The sequence below is a fragment of the Pongo pygmaeus genome, chromosome 11, assembly GCF_028885625.2.
Source record: "Pongo pygmaeus isolate AG05252 chromosome 11, NHGRI_mPonPyg2-v2.0_pri, whole genome shotgun sequence".
Taxonomy (NCBI): Eukaryota; Metazoa; Chordata; class Mammalia; order Primates; family Hominidae; genus Pongo; species Pongo pygmaeus.
This window is the reverse complement of record NC_072384.2, coordinates 83,012,326-83,032,708: the sequence shown is the minus strand read 5'-3', so window position 1 is coordinate 83,032,708 and position 20,383 is coordinate 83,012,326. Positions and strand designations below refer to the sequence as shown.

The 20,383-nt window shown below is 38.9% G+C and overlaps 1 protein-coding gene across 1 annotated transcript in view; it reads right to left on the bottom strand.

The window, feature by feature from the left end:
* Positions 1-1,291: 1,291 nt before the first annotated feature.
* Positions 1,292-20,383, bottom strand: part of LOC129031582 (protein lin-28 homolog A-like) — a 45,596-nt gene continuing 26,504 nt past the window's right edge. Inside the window, exon 3 of the mRNA XM_054478128.1 lies at positions 1,292-1,990. Within this exon, the coding sequence (XP_054334103.1) occupies positions 1,292-1,990 (699 nt within the window). The remainder of the gene's footprint in view (positions 1,991-20,383) is intronic.

Below are 20,383 nucleotides of genomic sequence, written 5' to 3'. Positions count from 1 at the left end.
TTTATGGTTGTAGGTCTAATATTTAAGTCTTTAATCCTGAATTAATTTTTGTATAAGGTGTAAGGAAGGGATCCAGTTTCAGCTTTCTACATATGGCTAGCCAGTTTTCCCAGCACCATTTATTAAATAGGGAATCCTTTCCCCATTTCTTGTTTTTGTCAGGTTTGTTCAAGATCAGATGGTTGTAGATGTGTGGTATTATTTCTGAGGGCTCTGTTCTGCTCCATTGGTCTATATCTCTGTTTTGGTACCAGTACCATGCTGTTTTGGTTACTGTAGCCTGGTAGTATTGTTGGGTGGGGAGAGGGGCGAGGGATAGCATTAGGAGATATACCTAATGTAAATGACAAGTTAACAGGTGCAGCACACCAACATGGCACATGTATACATATGTAACAAACCTGCACGTTGTGCACATGTACCCTAGAACTTAAAGTATAATAATAAGTATTCCTGCTGTGCAGACCTCAAGCTGCTGCCGAATTATCCCCGAGATTGCTCATGCACCTGGGAATACAGTGCAGGAAATGATGGCCTTACACTAAAATATACAAAAATACAAAACCAGAATATTTATATTAAGGAAAAAAAAGTTAAACTGCACAAGATATATCATTTGCACACAGCTAGTGCAGCTGGCATCCTGGAGAAAGTGGGACTCAAGGTGCAGTATCCAAGGGAGCAAATAAATAAAATCACATTGGCCTAGAATGGGGCAGGGGTAAGCATAGGAGCAGCAGGTCTGCAGCTGTTCCCCCAAACATCCTTTTTGCCATCATCACTACCCATTGCTTGGGACAGTTGCCAGCACCCTATCCCAAAAGTGGGTATGAGGATACAAGATGTGAAAAAAAACACTGCCTTACTCCTGATAGATTTCCTTCCACAGAATGCAGCGGCTTGGCTCCATGAATCTGGTCTTAATCATTTCACTCTGGCATGGGAATTATTACATATCCTTCTTTAAAGGAAAACAACTTCCCTATCCAGGCCACTTTCAAAAGCTGGAAATTCTGGGGATGGAGCCTTAGATAAAGCATGCAGATTGTAGGGTGATTCCCACCTCCTGGTTGCCCCCAGAACCCTCACTTGTATTTGGACAGAGCACGGTTGGAGTTCCTTTGACTCACCCTTTCCCCCAACAGAGGGAAGAAATGGTGATGGTGTGAACCCCAGCCTGAGAAACATGTTAGTGCCAACTAGCCCCAATATACCCTATTCCCACTTTCTCCACTCTGCCTGCTCCTCAAAACTTCCTGATAGCAAAAGAATAGCCCCCACCCATTGTGGCTCAATTCTGCGCCTCCGGGAGCAGGGCAGGGCTGTGGATTTCTTCTTCTTCCTCCCGAAAGTAGGTTGGCTTTCCCTGTGCGCTAGGGCCCTGCTGGGCCTTCAGTGGACATGAAGCTACCATATGACTGATGCTCTGGCAGAAGTGGCACAGCTTGCATTCCTTGGCATGATGGTCTAGACCTCCACAGTTGTAGCACCTGTCTTTTGATCTGCGCTTCTGCATGTTCTTCCCCTTTGGCCACCTCTCACTCCCAATACGGAATGCCCCGCCAGGTCCGGTGACACGGATGGATTCCAGACCCTTGGCTGACTTCTTAAAGGTGAACTCCACTGCCTCACCCTCCTTCAAGCTCCGGAAGTCTTCCATGTGCAGCTTACTCTGGTGCACAAAGACGTCCACTGGGGTGTCAAGCGCGACCACGGTGCAGGCGGTCACGTACAGTAAGCCAAACCCCATGAACAAGTTGAACCACTTACAGATGCCCTCACCGTGCAGCAGCTGAGCCTTGTCCGCCGCCCAGGCCGCATCCTCCGGCGCCTCCTCGGCGCAGCCACCTGCAAACTGCTGGGTGGACACGGAGCCTATGGTCGTCGGCTGAGCCCGTGGCCCCGGGCGCCTGGTCAGGCAGCTACTGGTCCCAGAGAACTCCGAAGGCCAACATCTGAATTTACTAGAATCCTGATTGTTAAGTATATACTGTCAGGAACAATTTTTTTATTACAGAGTTCATAGAACAATGCTGAATTTACCAAACTTAGTATTTTGCTGCAACTAGGAGTTCCAAGGGTTAAGAGGAGGCATGGTTGATCTACCTAATCTCAGATTTAAAAGGTAAGAATGTCCTATTTAGGAGACCCTTCCTTATACACCTATCACTCATTAATTTTCCCAAATAATTTTTGATTTATTAAACAGACATTTTCTTACTTTTATACACAATTCCCATAAAATATACACAAAAGTCAAAAAATAAATTTTCTTTTCACAAACGGTTAGGTATAGTATTAATCATAATTCATGTTACACAAAATCTGTGAATTTTGCTTGTTCCCTTTACAACTGAACATACAGACAACTGATTAAGTCCTGTGGACACCAAGTTGTGGTTAGTTTCTATTCTTCATTCCTAATCTTTTTACACCTTTGAGTCAATTGTGTGATATTTATAAGACATGGGCTTTCATCACTTCTATCAGTACCTTTAATTTTCCTCACTTTCACTCTCCTACTCGTACTTTTCCATTCTTGTCCAGAAGTTTCAAAGGGGTTGTTTATAGCCATGGCTTCTTTGGGGACACCAGCTTTAAAGATCACATAAGCTTGGATCTGTCAGGGCCCACCATCCCAACAGATAGAGAATGACTAAAAGTGCAGATAATGTGGGGAGGGTCCATGGAGAGAGTCAAACAATTATGAGAAAAAGACTTCATCCTAGTGTGATCATTTGAACCCCAGAATCAGAAAATTCTATGACCTACTCCTGGAATATTTGGATATATAGTACATAAAAAATCCTTTTTGCTTAAATCTTAACCTTTTTATTTTAAAATAAAACAGATACAGAGAGCCACACAAAATACCACTCTTGAAATCACCAGCCAAGTCAAGAAATAAAAATTTGCCAATTATCTCAGAAGCCCCTTGTATTAGTCTGTTTTCACTCTGCTGATAAAGACACACCCGAGACTGGGCAATTTATAAAGAAAAATAGGTTTAATGGACTCACTGTTCCATGTGGCTGGGGAGGCCTCACAATCATGGCGGAAGGAGAAAAGTTTGTCTTACATGGTGGCAGACGAGAGAGAATGAGAGCCAAGTGAGAGCAGAAAACTCTTATAAAACCATCAGATCTCATGAGACTTATTCACTACCACGAGAACAGTATGGGGGAGACTGCCCCCATGATTCAGTTATCTCCCACTGGGTCCTTCCCACAACATGTGGGAATTATGGGAGCTACAATTCAAGATGAGATTTGGGTGGGGACACAGCCAAACCGCATCACCCCTCTATGTGCCCTGCCTCTAGCTCAAAAAAGTAATCACTATCTTGACTTTTATAGCAATAATTTCCTCATTTCTTTATAGTTTTGCCACCCAAATGTGCATCCCAAGCCACTATAGTTTATTGTTGTCCATTAAATTTTATTATCATTTAAATCCCTTTCATCTATGTGTTCTCCCCACCCTCTTTCTTTACATTTGATCTGTATTCGACCTGTCTGCTTTCCCAGTGAAGTTGGCCAATTACATATTCATGACACAGTTCAGCATGTTCCTCTGTACTCTGTTTTTTCTCTTCTGTTTCCAATTTCCAGCAAATTGGCAGCTAGAGTGAAAGGCTTGATCAGACTCGGGTTCAATGCCTTTAGCAAGAACACAGGTGGTATGGGTCTTTAGTGAAATATAATGTCTAGCGGCCTCTTTCAATTGTGATACAAGCAGCTATTGTGGTTCAGTCTCATGTTGTAAGCAGACAATTTCTCCAAAGAAACCCTGGTTTCAAGACGACATATTTGGCATTAGGAATACACATTACTACTGAGCTGGTCATTGTTTCTAGAACTCATCTCAGTCTTTCTCTCCATATTCAAGAGTTCATGCTGACACTTCAAATTCAAATTCAAAGCTACAGTTTTTATTGTTGTTGTTTTAACTCAATCTTTTCTCAGACTTCTCTTTTCTTGTCTCAGTTGTCTCTATTTTGCTTGACTTGCTCTGACTCTATTCCAAGCTGTTTCATCTTACAGTGGGGCACTGTCCTGGAAGAGAATCCTTGCAAGTCTGTTTCAGTGGTGAATCTAGAAGCTAAACGATTCCAGATCCTTCAGCACACACCATCATTCCCTTGCACTCACCCAATACCAGATTGAACAAAACCCTCTCAGTATTCATTGCTGTTCTCAAATTGGTCTGCTCACTTTATGGTGAACTTCTGTGACTATTTGGTTCTCCTGTTCTCCACTGATTCCTCTGCTCTCTCTCACTGTACAGGTCTTGGGTCAAGTGGTTTGTCTTCATATACTGACTATCTTTGGTTTGTGGGGATAGCCTGTCTCCCGGTTTTGTGGTAAATATTGTCAATAGGTTTTTAGTGTTGCTATCTAGCTGTCTACTTTTATGTAGGCATTTAGAGACACAACGCCTTCACTGCTGCCATATTCCCGGGACCGGGATCACCCAAACTATTTTAAGTAGATTTTTGCATTGTAAGTCAAGAGCGTATTGACTAACACAGCCCCCAATTCTTTTTTTTTTTTTTTTTTTTTTGAGAAGGAGTCTCGCTCTGTCACCCAGGCTGGAGTGCAGTGGCTCAATCTCGGCTCACTGCAAGCTCCGCCTCCCGGGCTCACGCCATTCTCCTGCCTCAGCCTCCCGAGTAGCTGGGACTACAGGCGCCCGCCACCACGCCCGGCTAATTTTTTTAGTAGAGACGGGGTTTCACCGTGTTAGCCAGGATGGTCTCGATCTCCTGACCTCGTGATCCGCCCGCCTCGGCCTCCCAAAGTGCTGGGATTATAGGCGTGAGCCACCGCACCCGGCCTCACAGCGCCCAATCATTTATCTCATTAAAAGCTACCTTACATACACTAACATCAAACCATTAAATTAAAAGAAAATAGCATAATGATAATTTTAAATTCTTATAGTAAATATAGACTCTAAATGAATGGCTAAAAGTGAACAATATACTTTGAAATAAACCTTTTTGTTAGCTATTTTTTTATGGTCTTTAGTCCTTTAGTGGGTGCTCCTAACATTTTAAAGAAAAATGTCCAGCAGCAGATTTGCAAGTTTTCTTTAGCATAAGACCCATGCCCTAGTTCTGTTAATCAATAGATTTAAGAACACAGACTCAAATCATGTTAAATTATTTCCCTAATACAACTGTTTACAGCAGTTATTTCATCTATTGATTAAAGAAATAAACTGAAAACTTACTCTACTGTGATCCCTAGAGTCAATGCTGCAGGTAAAACAACTTTATAAGGAAGTATTCAGGAAGAGAACCTCCTCAGACATGGTTCAAAATCGCTGGCTTTATATTAAGTGATGGTAAGTTTTTAGTACAAAATATGAACTAATTTTGAAAATTATCAGTGTTATTAATGAGGAAATGAGTAACCCACTGGTTCTATTTTATTAAATAGTAATTTAAAGTAACTTCAAATAAATCCAATTATCCTAAAGTCAAGTGCTACTGCCTAGGCTTATCTTTTTTCATCAGGCCAAAAATGGCCACCATTGCTGTTTACAAACAAAAACAGCTTATATTGTGAAAGCTTATAAGCCTCTATCATCTTAAAATCAATAACATTTAAATAATATTGTTGGGTGAAATTGAGAGAAAAGCCCTGCAGTTAACTCATCATCTCTGCTTTAATTTGTGAAGGAAGTTTCATGCTCGTAGGAATTCAATTGCAACAATCATGAGATTATTACTCTCCATTAATATATTCTTCAGAGCTTCTCATAGGCTTTAGTTAAAAGGAGCTACACAGATGTAGGAAATGACAAGATACTGCTTGGTCTCCATCACAACAGAATACTCCAAAGACCTCTCAAACGACACATGTCCCATTACATTATCCCTCGCACCCTTCCACGTTTATTTGTGGTGTTGAGACACTATATAGCTTCTTGTTAACTTTGCCCTTTTTGCTCAGGGCAAAGTCTTACCTTTTTTAAGATCTCTGCAGCAACTGCTGCAATAAACTGCTGCCTGCTGGGCCATCAAATCCAGATGCCTTGTGAAAAAGAAATGTTTTTTTCTTTTTCAGCTCTTCATTCACATTCCATTCTGTGCCATACACAAGACAATTTTTATTTTTAGGCTCGCCCATTATATTAAAAGTAAAGGGCTAATGGTGGAGAGAAAGAACTCAAACAATAGGAACTTTGTAAGAGTGGCTTTTTCTAATTGTTGGTTATAAGAAAATGAAATATAAAAATCCTAACTCTTTTAAGAAAAGTGCAGAAGGAAATGGGGCTTAATAGCAAGAAAATGATGTTTTAAACACTTGACTTATTTTCTCCCATTTTAATGTAGTGAATTATGTCAAAGACCTTGTAGAAAACTTTAAAAAATCATTTTCTGATGTTATTAAATGAAAATTAATTTCTGCCTATGCATTTGGAACTGTGCCTCGCACACAGTAAGGAGTCAGTAAATATTAGCTATTATTATTTAAATTATTATGACTGACAAACTTGGTTGTATTTTTTTGTTTTTGTGCCTCCAATCTCAGAAGCAGCAGCAGTCCAATCAATTTTGTATTCCGTGTCATCTCACCAACTCAGGCCCTTGCATTCTCCCCCTCTTTTCTCTGCTGGCTATCTCCTCTCTGCTGTAATCCTAATTAGTTCTAATTTCAAGCCCTACTCTTTATCTCCATTCTTTCTACCACCCAACTTCTCATCTTCTTTTCAAGACCAAGCTGGATCTAATTTCTCACCACCTATACACTCCATGGACCACCAAAATAAACAGTTGGTCATAGAAAGAGGAGCTAGCAGTGCCTGAGATGCAATTGTGAAGTTGGATCACTTTCCAGCCAGTTGGCAACTAGGACACCCTCTCTAGTGTGAAGTGAGTATTGAAGGCCTCTGGCACACTGCAGCATGGCAATTACCAAGAATTTCACCTGTGGTGACTTGGAATGGATGACAGGTTGAAGGGATGCAATGGTTTCTGTGATATCTTTGGCATTGTGAAGTATGATAGAAATAGTAATGATAAGGACTGGGGGATCTGTTTGGTTGTTGCTAAGTGTTATTGATGCACCGAAGAGAGAAAATAACAAGCTCCATTCAGCCAATTAGCCACGTAAGGCAAAATGTGAAAGTTAGAAGGCTCCCAGGGCAGTGTTTACAGACACCTTCCTCTCTTACGACCACAAAACAGACCATGCTAGAGACAAGGCCTTCATCCTAATTGTAAGAGTAGAGAAGTAAGAGTTGAGATAATCCTGAATTCAGAGCACCAACAAGTCTCCTACATTATCAGGGAAGGAGTGGGACCCCAAGGCTAGGGGTAGAGATATCCAGGTGGATACACTCAAGAACATTGAACTCTCAGACTCTCCAGAACACTCTGGGCTTGCAGAGGCAGCCCCCTCCCCCTTGTTAGACGACGGTAGACCTTACTGCATTGCCTAAAGACTAGGCAGAGGCCTCAACTTAGGCAGATGCTACATAAGACAATATCAGCTCTCCTCAAAAACCATCCATGTTTTTCCTTCTGACCAAGATGAATAGCTAGAGTCACAGATCAGTATGGCTCTGGCTAAAGGAATAAAAGGGATTATTCACTGAAAGTGCTGAAGGATGTGGTTAATATGTAGCAGGAGAATCCAGAAAAGCCATTTGTAAGTGCAGCTTCTGGAGGACCCAACGTGAGGCAAATATAGACATTTTGCGGATCCCCCAAATCAAATGTGGGCATAATAACTAAGCATATGAGAAGAATCATTGAACTTGGAAATGGAATGATTCAAATCTAACCTCGACTTCCACTGTCGGTTTTGTTTCGTTTTTTTCTTTTGAGACAGACTCCGTGTCACCCAGGCTGGAGTGCAGTGACACGATCTCAGCTCACTGCAACCTCCGCCTCCTGGGTTCAAGCTATTCAGGTACCTCAGCCACTGGAGTCGCTGGGGATTACAGGCACGTGCCATCACACCTGGCTAATTTTTTGTATTTTTAGTAGAGACGAGGTTTTGCCATGTTGGCGAGGTTAGTCTCAAACTCCTGGCCTCATGTGATCTGCCCACCTTGACTTCCCAAAGTTCTGGGATTACAGGCATGAGCCACCACGCCTGGCCCCTACTGCCTTTTTTGTTTTGTTAACAAGAAACAATTTGGCAAGTAGTACATAATTAATAAATGTTTGTTGAAAGAAATAAAAAACATACAACATTTTAAATCATAAATATTCCCCAAATCAGTCATTAAGGCAATACCTGCTTTTTATAAATTCATATTTTCATGTTTAATTATATGCAGACTAAATATCCTAATTAATGAAAACTAAGGACAGATGCGTCAGGCTTTTCTGACTGCAAGCTTAGTAGGCAGAAAATCACTCGGGCTACCTCAAGAAAGATGGATTTGTTCTCAGGAAATACATGGAAGCAGAGGAAATCGGAATCACACGGAAACCCTGCTCAGCGTTCAACGGAGCCTCACAGAGGGCGAAATGCAGCGGTAAAATGAAATGCTCTGATACATTTCCAGGCCTGAATTATCTTGCTGCCCCCTCAGCAGCAAGAGGCGGGAGAACATATGCCATGATGACTAAGTCCTCTTTGCCCCTGCTTCTGCTACTCTCCCAACTGACCAACTTCCTCTACATGTATAGCATCTGCTTATTCATAACTTTGTCTCCTACCTCAGGTCCCTCTCGCCGTATCTCTTTTTACTTCTGCTCCCGCAGCCAAATGTCAGCTTTCTATATATAGCTCTCACATCCAAATCTTCAATAAAGTAGAATGTTGTTGGTCAGAAAAACTCTCTCTTTGAGCAGCCTTTTGTACTCGGCACCTTAATGCTGATTGGATAGTTCTGTGACAGATGACCCTTGTCTGATTAGCCACGGGAAAGAAGACAGCTGCTTGATTGGTGGTTGATAACTGATGAGTGCATGGACGCCCCTGGATGCAAAAGGGCCTAAGAAAAGCAGCACCTGGCTGGGAAGCTGACCCCCAGCAATAACCCCAGGCCAGGAAATGAGAAAATGAGTTTTCAGTGTATAGTTGATCATCTCTTCGCGTTTGTTTTAGCTTGTTTGTGTTGCTGTCTGTTCATTAATTTGTTCATTTGTTTTTAAGTGTAGAAGATGAGAGCAGGGGAGCTCCCAGAACAGAGTTTAAGTAAATTGAAGGAAGTTTCTATCTGGAACTAATAAGGATTATGGAGATGAAGATGAATTGTCAGAGCAAAGCAAAATAATTAGGAAAAGACTAGACTAAAACTGGCAGGAGTTTTTGCATCAAACCCTGGTTTTGTCTTCAACTAGTTATATGTTTTGGGGGCACGCTTGGGGGTAGGTACCTATCAGAATAATTGCTAAAGTAGTTTAACAAACAACCCAGGTGCTCACTCACCTCCCATCCCCCCTCACTCCCATTGCCACTGTAACATGGTTGCCATACCAGAATTCTTCCAGAAGATAGGGAGGCTGTTTTTGGAAAAATGCTTCAGAAGTGATTTAGATAAACCCACTACCACTCCACCATCCTGGTTTACAGTCACTGGACTAGTTGATATCTCAGATAATGCTTTGATTCTTTTATAACTTACGAGTTTCAGAAGTAATAAAAAATTAAAAACTCTTTGGAAGATAATCATGAGACTGTACAGGCCGGGGACGGTGACTCATGCCTGTAATCCTAGCACTCTGGGAGGCTGAGGCAGGTGGATCACCTGAAGTCAGGGGTTCGAGACCAGCCTGGCCAACATGGCAAAACCCGTCTCTACTAAAAAGACAAAAATTAGCCAGGCATGGTGGTGGGTGCCTATAATCCCAGCTACTTGAGAGACTGAGGCAAGAGAACCACTTGAACCCAGGGGACAGAGGTTGCAGTGAGCTGAGATTGCACCACTACACTCCAGCCTGGGCGAAAGAGCAAAACTCTTTTTTTAAAAATCTGTAATATAAATTATAAACGTAATTTTATAATAGTAAGAAGTTTAGAAACCATCTGAATGTCTATCATAACAATATAGCTGGATCTCTATGATATATTAAATGAGGGAAAAAATAAATACTATAATACTTATGCAAATATTTATTAAATATGCAAAACAACAATTTAGAGTTCCAACATTTTCTATATATATATGTATCTAAATATATTAACAAAGCCTGGAAGGATCTCTGGGGAGTGGAAAGGAGGAAACAAAGATGGGGAAGTGGCCCGAAGGAACTCTATTCTCTGTAGATCAGAGCTTTATGTTTTTAAAAGGAGAATGTACTCATGCAGTATATGTATAATTTAGTTAATTTGTAAAGGAAACAGATTCAAATACGTTATTTGGAGGCTCCTGCCTGACTGGCACACCTGAGCTTCTTAGAGGATATGTCACACCCACAGCCCCTGCTGAAAATTTTCGTTCTCTATTCCACCCATATTTAGTGAGCACCTGCCATGTACTAGGCTTTGTTCAATCTAGGCAGTGGGGGTGCTGCTGTGAGCAACTGCTCAGTGTTCTTCCCCATATACTTGCTTCTTCTGCTAACTCATCATTCTGCCTCTCCTACTCCATATCTTTGAGTTGCATGTGGCTTTGGTTTGCTATAGAACCAGCTCCCCACTCTAACACTTTGAAGACAGTGTCATATAGTGGCTAGGAGCACAGGCTCTGGAGTCAGACTGACTGGGTTCCAGTACCAGCTCTACTACATCTTTTGTCAACTTGTATAAGCTATTTGACTTTTCAGTCATGCCTCCGTTTCTTTATTTGTAAAATGGAATCACACTGATCCATATCATACAGTTGTGACGATTAATGCATTAAAACATGAAAAAAGCCTAGGACAAGAGCTGACACACAGTAAGCTCTTGACAAATATTAAATGTTATTATCAGTATTTTAAGAGCCAGTCACAAATAACCAATGTCTCAGGTCAGTTTTTTTAGAGAAAATCCATCAGCTCAGTTCATTTGAGGGCTTTACTTCTCCTTCTCATGTTGTTCACATATGGCCACAAGATTATCCCCGACCATAACCTCAAGACCTTATATGATCCAGCTTTGGCTGGTGTGATGGTTAATACTGAGTGCCAACTTGATTGGACTGAAGGATGCAAAGTATTGATCCTGGGTGTGTCTGTGAGAGTGTGGCCAAAGGAGATTCACATTTGAGTCAGTGGGCTGGGAAAGGCAGACCCACCCTCAATCTGGGTGGACACCGTCTAATCAGCTGCCAGCACAGCCAGAATATAAAGCAGAAAAACGTGAAAAGGCTAGACTGGTTTAGCCTCCCAGCCTACATCTTTCTCCCATAGTGGATGCTTCCTGCCCTCGAACATTGGACTCCAAGTTCTTCAGCTTTGGGATTCAGCCTGGCTTCCTTGCTCCTCAGCCTGCATATGGCCTATTGTGGGACCTTGTGATCATGTGAATTAATACTACTTAATAAACTCATAAATGTAATATATATCTCCATCCTATTAGTTCTGTACCTCTAGAGAATCTTGACTAATACAGCTGGCCCCACCTGACCTCCTCAAGTTCACCTGGGGCCATCTGTTAAAAGTAACTTACAAAATAAAAAGAGAAAGAATATGGCATTCTGACATTCATTGTAAAACCTGACTATTGTTCCTGTATTTTGTATTCATGAATTTCTCTCTTTTTTAAATAATCCCTTTTTTCTTGAACCATTTGAGTGGGTTCCTGTTCCTTGCAACCAAAGAGCCTAGAATAGAACAATTCCTTCAAGTAAATGGGTCATACACAAAATATCCTCATACTCATTGCTTATGCACTAGTGTTGTACAAGTGACTTATTATACAGGAATGATGTTCAAGAAAAGTAAAAGCAGAAAGCCAAGTCTTTTTTGTGGTTCAAGAAGAGAAAAGATGCTCTGGGTGGTAACAGCAGAGTGTCATTCAGATGCAAAATCCAAGCACCCTGAGAATCTGTTTTATTACCTTAAGTTCTATTCTGTATTCATTAAATTGAACCCTGAAGGGACTTTGATTTTGCAATATTTCATTAGTTACAATGCTAACCTGAAAGTCAAAACTATATTTTGTTTTAAAGTATTCTATAATTCTAATTTCTCAGAAATTTAAACTGCGTTTCTTTGCAGTCTGATAAAGTGAAATTTTTATCTGTTTTCTAGGATGATAGGAATGATGTGGGCATCCCCTACCTGTTCAAACCCGCACATAACCTGCTCCATGGCAACTCTGCCCATACTGAAGAAATAAAAACACTTATCTCTGGAGTCAGCAATTGGCAGCTGCTTTGCCTCAAGGACAAGGTCTATGTCTTTTTTAACTCAATCAGCTCAGCACCACGCCAGTGCCCTGCACAGACAGATGCTCCATAAATGCTTTTGAATCGACTGAGATGGCCAGAAAATGCAGTGTCTTCTCTCCTCTCTTCACCTGCTGCCTAAAGTGAGCTGAGAATTGGTAGAACATGTTGGGAGAGAGAATGATAAAGGCAGAACTTAGATGCTGAGCCTAGCATTTAGAATAATAATGAAATTTTCTGAGAAGATTCTTCCTAAAATCCACATGTATTCAGATAATCCCACCAGGGAATATTACAGGTGATAAATTCAGCACAATCACATTTTCCCCAGGTTCCCAGGAACATTTTATCCATCTCAGTGTGGTAGCCAGAAATCAAAAGAAGAGAGTGCGGAATTAATACCTGCACATTTTTAAGGATTTAATGAAATATTTATAGACTATTTCAGGCTTCTAATAAAAGTTATTACCCTTTGGTTGGTAAGTGTGACCTCCAGGGGACAATAACATTCTATTACATCTTAAAATTCTATAAAGTTATTAGTTATCTCCTATGGGAAACAATCCTTTATTGACAAGAGATAGGATGGATAGTCTAATAACTGAAATGATTCCATAAATAAATTTCAACTTGAAAGCTCTGTTGGATACAGTTACCAAATCAGAACTGTAACATTTGTTATTACAGGACTCTCAAAATTATAGCTAAGTATTGCTGAATTACATGAGCACATCAGAACCAGCTTTACTCTTGTCTTGCAGGACATGTGATTATGAATTGTGTAACAAAACTGATGAAAAAGAAATGATATGTTTCCTGTCATGACTAATAGTCTCCTCTCATGTCTTCCTTTTAGGTCTATAAAGCTAATAAAATATAAGTCTGAATCATTAACAAAACTCTAAAAAATGAACACTGCTTTTCTAAAAGGAGATAAATTATGTTAAATAGGTTGTTTCCAAATTGATAAAAAGTTTTGAAACATACACTTAAATTTGTAAATATGAATGAGATTGAGACATATTATGTGCGTGTATGTATATAGAATAGTCTAATGCTTTTTCATTTGAGATAGAGTATAAATAAAGTAAATTGCACCATCTGCTGGCTATATTTGGAAACAGACTCTAATTCTAAGCTCCAAGGAAAGGAGGTAAGAATTGAGAATTACCACCAAATATCAGGAAAAAGGCTACATCCAGCAAACAATGAAAAACATCAGTGCACTTCCATTCAAAGCCTTGAGGGTTCACTAGAAAGCCACTCGATATTGTAGAATCAGTTGCCATCTCAGTCCTACCAAGCGTTTCTGCCCTGGTGCTGGCATATCAAAACAGTGAAATTCATGTCAGTATCTACTCCAGACCCAACAACAAATACTAAACTTTAATGTTGGGAAATCCAAAGCCCATTCACACAAACAGAATTTCCAGGTTCACAGCATTTGGAGCTCATATTTTGGTAAAAGAAGTTCACAACTCAGCAAATTTATAAATCTTTTAGCCAGCCAAATTCTGAGTAATGTAGTACATTTGTATACACTTTAATAAAAAGAAGAGAGTCTCCAAATTTGGAACTGGAGGCCTGTTGAGTCCTACCTATGAGCTGAGATTTATAGTTATTTTTTCTTAGTTTTAATCCAGCACTCAAAAAAAATAGATCCATACCACAGCTTTCAGCGACTTCACTTAGTTTATCATTCAAAAGGTAAAATATTGTCCTATATTCTCCTTGCTCACTAGTCCTCTTACTGAACCTGGTATTATTTTCTCTTTCACTGTTAAATTAGGCGAGTGAGGAGCTTTCCTATCTCAAGATGTCTGAAAACCACCCCGTATTAATATTCACTCCCTACTAATTTTTCTAACCTGTTCAATCACTGTTGCATTTGAAACATTTTATCCTTATTCCATCTACTACACTAAATCACATCTTGAAAAATTCAATTACAAGTTCATGTGAATGATTTGAACTTGGGTTTTGTTGTTTATGATGCCACTGGAACGCATCAACTGTGCTGCATTCAATGCAGGGAGAACATTACTCTACACAGTAATAGCTTCTTGTGAGGCTCTGGCTTACTGTAGACCTGGAGCTTATCTGTAAAATCTTTTTCCTTCCTAGTGTATTTTTCATGTTGTGAACCTGAATCATTTTTCTATTCTATTATGAAGTACCAAAGTAACTTGTATCTTGTTGTAAAGAGGAAAATCAACTTATCTTTTGAAGGAGTCCAAGTTTTATATTGAATGTAAACTACTAAATGCAGTTTTCCAACTGGATGTGACAATGTAGGACAAATGTTCTTGTCAATGATTATTTTCAAGGTGATTTAATCTTTCTCAAAAAGCAAGTTATATTTAGCCATTACTTTGGGGGAAAGGTAATTTTTTCAGTTAACATTTCCTCAACCCTGACATTTTCTTGCTTTTATGTATTTGTTATTTGAAATCTCTCCATTATTTCAACAATTCTTTGAATACACAATTCAACCCAACAATTTAATAAATGTTACTAAAGTCTTCTTGGCAGGAGCTTATAATCTAATAGGGAAAAAATACAAAAACAGCTATTACAGCACAATGTGGTAAGAACAATAGTGGAGATATACTGTGTGCAAAGGCCCTTGTCGCATCCTTTAGAGACTGAGAAAGACATCAGGGAAGAAGTGACTTGGGCTGAGCTGGCCCCTGAAGGATGGACAGGAATTTATCACCTGGCAAGGGACAGATGGGGAAGAGATTTCAGGCAAAGAAAAAGCATGTGAAAAACTCAAGATGTGAAATAATGTGTAAAGTTTCCTTTTTTCAATTCCCAGTTCCTGTGACATTTTAGATGAAAAGTTCCACATGGAGAACTGATTTTCTAATAATGTCAAATATAAACTAAGGAAAGTTTAAATTTTTATAAATGAAATACCTTTTAGTAAACATGTCTTCAAATATAAAATCTTTATTACCAAAACATATATATTCAACTGTATTTTATAAATGTTTTCAGAGTTCTATACATGGTCAGTGGCAGGGAAGGAGGGGTTCCTGAAGGAATCATTAGGTGCCATGGGGTCAAGTTTAGTGTGATTACAAAATAACCTGAAAAAGATCAGTATAGGTATATCCTTGTAGAGTTCGCTGGCAAGAAAAAAAAAAACTAGCTTTGCTTTGTACTCAGAATAATCCATAGTCAGGTTGGATAGCAGGGCTATGACCTTGTCAATGACTTTATTTTTTAAAATAAGATAGGTAATTAGTTGTTCCTTTTGCATTTATTAGGATAGACACAATTGGGAATTTCTGCATTTATTTTCATAAGAAGTTTCACCTGATTCTCAGCTTGTGGCACCCTGTGCTATTGAAATTGAGATTTAATGATGAGGAAATGAATAGAAACATGGGCTAAATACTCCTGGAAATAAATGCATGCACTTTAGTGCCACTGAGCGATTGGAAGTTTTGACAAGTTAGGGCTTGAGGGTCACACGTTTACACTGCAGTAGATCTGCATTTCATTTCCACCAATTTTCCCTATGAGTGTGGGGGCAGAGGACAGAAGTATATGTGTTTCAAACATATGGGTATTTTTTAATTAGGAAAATTTCAAATGTACACAGAAAAATTAAGATTATTATCAACATAATCAAGTTTGTTTCATCTATAACTTTCCTCCTCTTGCCCAGATCATTTTTGAACCAGTCCCAAACATGAGATTATTTTCTCTGTAAACATATTAGTATGTATCTCTAAAATATAACTCTTTGAAAACAAGACCACAATACTCTCAAGGGATATTTTTACAGTATTAGAGATTAAACTTTATATAACTTCTATATCTAATTTATGTTATGTAATTACTAAATAACTTCTACAAACATATATTTTGTCTTTTTCATGAATGAAAAGAAACTTACTAGCTAAACGGATCTTCAATAACAAAGCATTTGTAGACTACATATAGAGTATATATTTATAGGAAGAGAAAGCGTAGTATAACATATATATGTGTGTATACATATTCATTATACATATATATACACATATGTGTGTACATACATGTATACTCATTTACTCTTTACTTAAAATAAATCCTAAATGACAAATAGTAACTCTTTAAGAATTTTTCTCAGTGGGACTTAGAATAAATTGGCAGAGTTTATGGGTTACTCATGGAGCAGAAACCAGAACCGCACTCCCAGAGTGCCAGGAGAATTAGCAGAACCTTAGACGAAAGTGAACCTTCTGGGAAGGTTCTGAGAAGATGGAACACAAGAGGCCAAGAGTTTCAGCCCTAGCAAAAATTCCCACTCTGAGCTTAGTACAAAATTTATAGAGCTACTCTCTTTAAGGAATCAAATGGGATTGGACTGAAGAGCAAAGGATTGCCCCCCAAAAGCTATGAATGCATTAACTCAAGTACTGTGGACAAAATTTATACCTGCTGCAGGTATTTCCATATTTATTTGACTAAAGCTGGAATGGCCGTCTACGACAGAAGGAAGCTCCCTACTGTCTGAAGTCTGTCTACTGCAGAAGTAGAAGTGGAAATCTGTCTACTGTACCCTGCAAGCTTACACAGTCTATTAAAAAGGGTTGAGAAACACTAGCCTGACATATAAATTCTCCCCTCCCAAAAGAGTTATGAATATGTGTGGATGATAAATTTATATAACATACCCAATTATAATAAATTGAATTGTACTTTGACCATTTAATTCAATATTAAGTTGATTAATTTTGAGGAGTATTCTCACCTTATAAATTAATATTTAGAACAGATGAAACTGATTGAGTGTTAAAGTAATAGTCCTCTCAGCCCTGCTTTGAGGACACCAGGAAGCTGTATAGAAAGTTTATCAATCTGTGAATTGCTTTTTATATAAATTCAGCTTTGTAACTATAGATTATTCAGTAAGTCTATAGATGAAACCATAATAATGATTAAATTGTCCTATAGATTCAAAATCTGTGCATATGGGAAAAGAAAGTAGGTGACACCATTTAAAATATCCACTTATGAAAAGTAGTTTTTGAAATAACTGTTACAGACAAGTAGGAGTCATATATTGCAGAAGTTAGTTAAATGAATCTTGATAGGATGGGAGTCAGTGACTAAACAGGATAAGTATAGCAAGAGGAGAGGGGAGAGAGCTCTGTGTGCCATTAATCTCCCTAACCAGATGTCTTCATCTCATTGGAAAACAGGTACCGTGGTGTTTTATGTCAAAAAAAAAAAAAAAAGTGCGTGGTTCTTTCTCTATCTTTCTTTATTACGAGCTAAAAAGGGAAAAATTAAAATACCAAAAATGAAATTTTGGAAATCTAACCAAAAAGTCATTGTAGTGTGGTGGAATACATTTTAGATAAAGAATCAAGAGACCTGAGCTCAGCCCTGACACAGATCCTTCCCTTAAAACAGTCAATTTTCCCTGGTGAAAGAATTTCACTCAGCTATCAGTGACTGTATGGAAACCTAGCTCTCTGGCCTGGCCTGCTTGCTCCACTGAGCCTCCTGCTGGGCCTTTCCATCTGCTTTCTCTATCAGCAGGGCTATACCAAATTAGCGAATTTTATATGTATCTGAATCTCCTCCTTGCAAAGAACCAGGTGAGCCATTAAGGGTGCCATCTGTTTGGGTCTTCATTTACTCATTCATCAATATTTACTCAATTGAGCATCTACTATGTGCCAGGAACTCTGTTAGGTGCTGGGAATACAGAAGTAAACAAGACAGACACAGTCTCTGCTTTAATGTGGTTTACAGTTGAACAAGGGAGGCAATTATAATTGTGATATCTGCTACAAAGAAAACTACAAAAATATAACAGGAGTGCCAATTGTAATTATAAGAGCTACAAAGGAAAACAATATAAAGAAAAGACCAGTGCTTTTGAAACTAAAGTTGCAAATCATTAGTGAATCATGAAATCAATTATATTAGTCAAGACCACCATGCTTTTATTTAATGGAATGAATTGAGATAGAAATAAATGAAAAAAGGAAATATGAGAGTGTATCACATGTAATAAGGGAAAGTACTGTTTCAAGAATTTATATATAGATGAATGCTGGAATGGGATTTAAAAACGTATTTATTCCTCTGGGTTGTGGTGGAAAAAGTTTTAAGCCCATGGATTTAGACACAGCATAGGGACTGTAATAGACACAAGTATGAATGTCTACTCAAACCACAGCTACTTCAACAGAGACTACCTCATTCAAGTCTGCATGACCATACTCCATAGTCCTTGAACATGTCGGAGTAGTCAGGGAGGGGCTCCTGAGCTGAGCTCAGCCGCATATTGCTAACAATTAATAAGATTTATCTGTAAGGATTTTAGAATTGAGGCACTGGAAGTCTGAGTCCATCTGACACAAGGATTTAAGCTAAAAGATCATGTATTATCAATGTTGAGATGGCCGTATAGGCTTCTGTGCAAGATGAATATACTCAGGAAACTGTGAGAAAGAAGAATGGAGAAAACACTGAAAAAGAAGGAGCAAGGAAACTCAGTTCTTGACTTCAGTTATAAAAGCACAAATCTTCTTTACTTGCTCTTCTCAGATTCATAAGATCTTAGCATTTTTCCATAAATACCGTCCCCCCTTCAGTTGAGCTTTTTGAATAGGTTAATTTTCATACAACTAAGAATCTCCTCTAGGAAAAAACAATTGGCAAAAAGTTTACGTTACCTTCTTTTTAATGTCGGTAACAATGTGTCCAGAAAGAACAAAGCAAGACAAATAACATTTGTTTAAAGACATCAAGGAAAGAATATTAGTCCTTTAGCCAAGAATGCTCTGCAAATAAGTCCTAAACCATTTACAGTCTAATGTCTAGATTGAGAATTTTTCAGCCTGAAGACTGTACCTTTCCAAAAGAAATGATTTTCTACATTGGCTTCACAGTATTCTCAGCGGTACAGTAATCCATTTTTAGATGGAGCAGAGAATCTGGCTCTCTTCCAGGTCACTCTCTTGTTAATGACACATCAACAATATCTGAACGAACTAAACTGAGAGATTCAGTGTTCACTTACAACAGAGTCTGTCTGTTGCCTTTATTTTGAATGGCATAATAACTCAAATATGGAGATGCCACTGATAGATGACACCCTTGTGTTCATTCACATTGAGCTTTGTTTGCTACTTGAACTTGATTACAACAGACATCCATTGAGGAATATAAAAACATCCACGCTCCCTTTAGTCATTCAGGCACATAATGAGTTTCAATGAACACACAGAGGAATCCAAGAATCTGCATCGCCCAGACAGTGCCCTTGAAATGAAGCCTTACCTTTCATTAGAACAAAATGTTATCCACATTAAGAGGAAAGCTGGAAATGTGTACACAGCAGTTGAGGTTTTAATTAGACTTGTCCTATTTTTCCTGTGCCTATAAAATGTAAATCAAAGACATCAAAATTATTGAGTAAAATACAGAGAATGTTGTTTCTTAAGGGTAAAGGATGAGATGGAGTGGGGTATGAATTAGTCTCAAATTTAAAAAGACAAATTTTTCAAGCTGACTTCAGAAAATAATTTCTTTTCAACCTAAAAGAAGCAAAGGAATGTAAGGACACAAAATAAAGAATAGAAAGCCTGAAATCCCAGCACTTTGGGAAGCCAAAGTGGGCCAATCGCTTGAGCCCAGGAGTTCAAGACCAGCCTGGGCAACAGGGTGAAAACTTGTCTCTGCCAAAAAAAAAAAAAAATATATATATATACATATATATATATATATATATATATACACACACACATATATATATACATATATATATGTATATATACACAAAAATTACATGGTGGCATGCACCTGCAGTCCTAGTTACTGGGGAAGCTGAGGTGGGAGGAGTGCTTGAACCCAGGAGGGATTGGCTGCAGTAAGCTGAGATCATGCCACTGCACTCCAGCATGGGCGGCAGAGCAAGACACTTTCTCAAAAAATAAATAAATAAATAATAGAAAAGTGTAGGAAAGAAAAAGAAATATCAATCTAGAAAAACATATATGTCCAGATGGACTAGCAACTAGTTGCATTAGAGAGACAGCCACAGGCTGTGTAGGCCCTTATGCTAATATGCTAGTATGACCAAGACCAG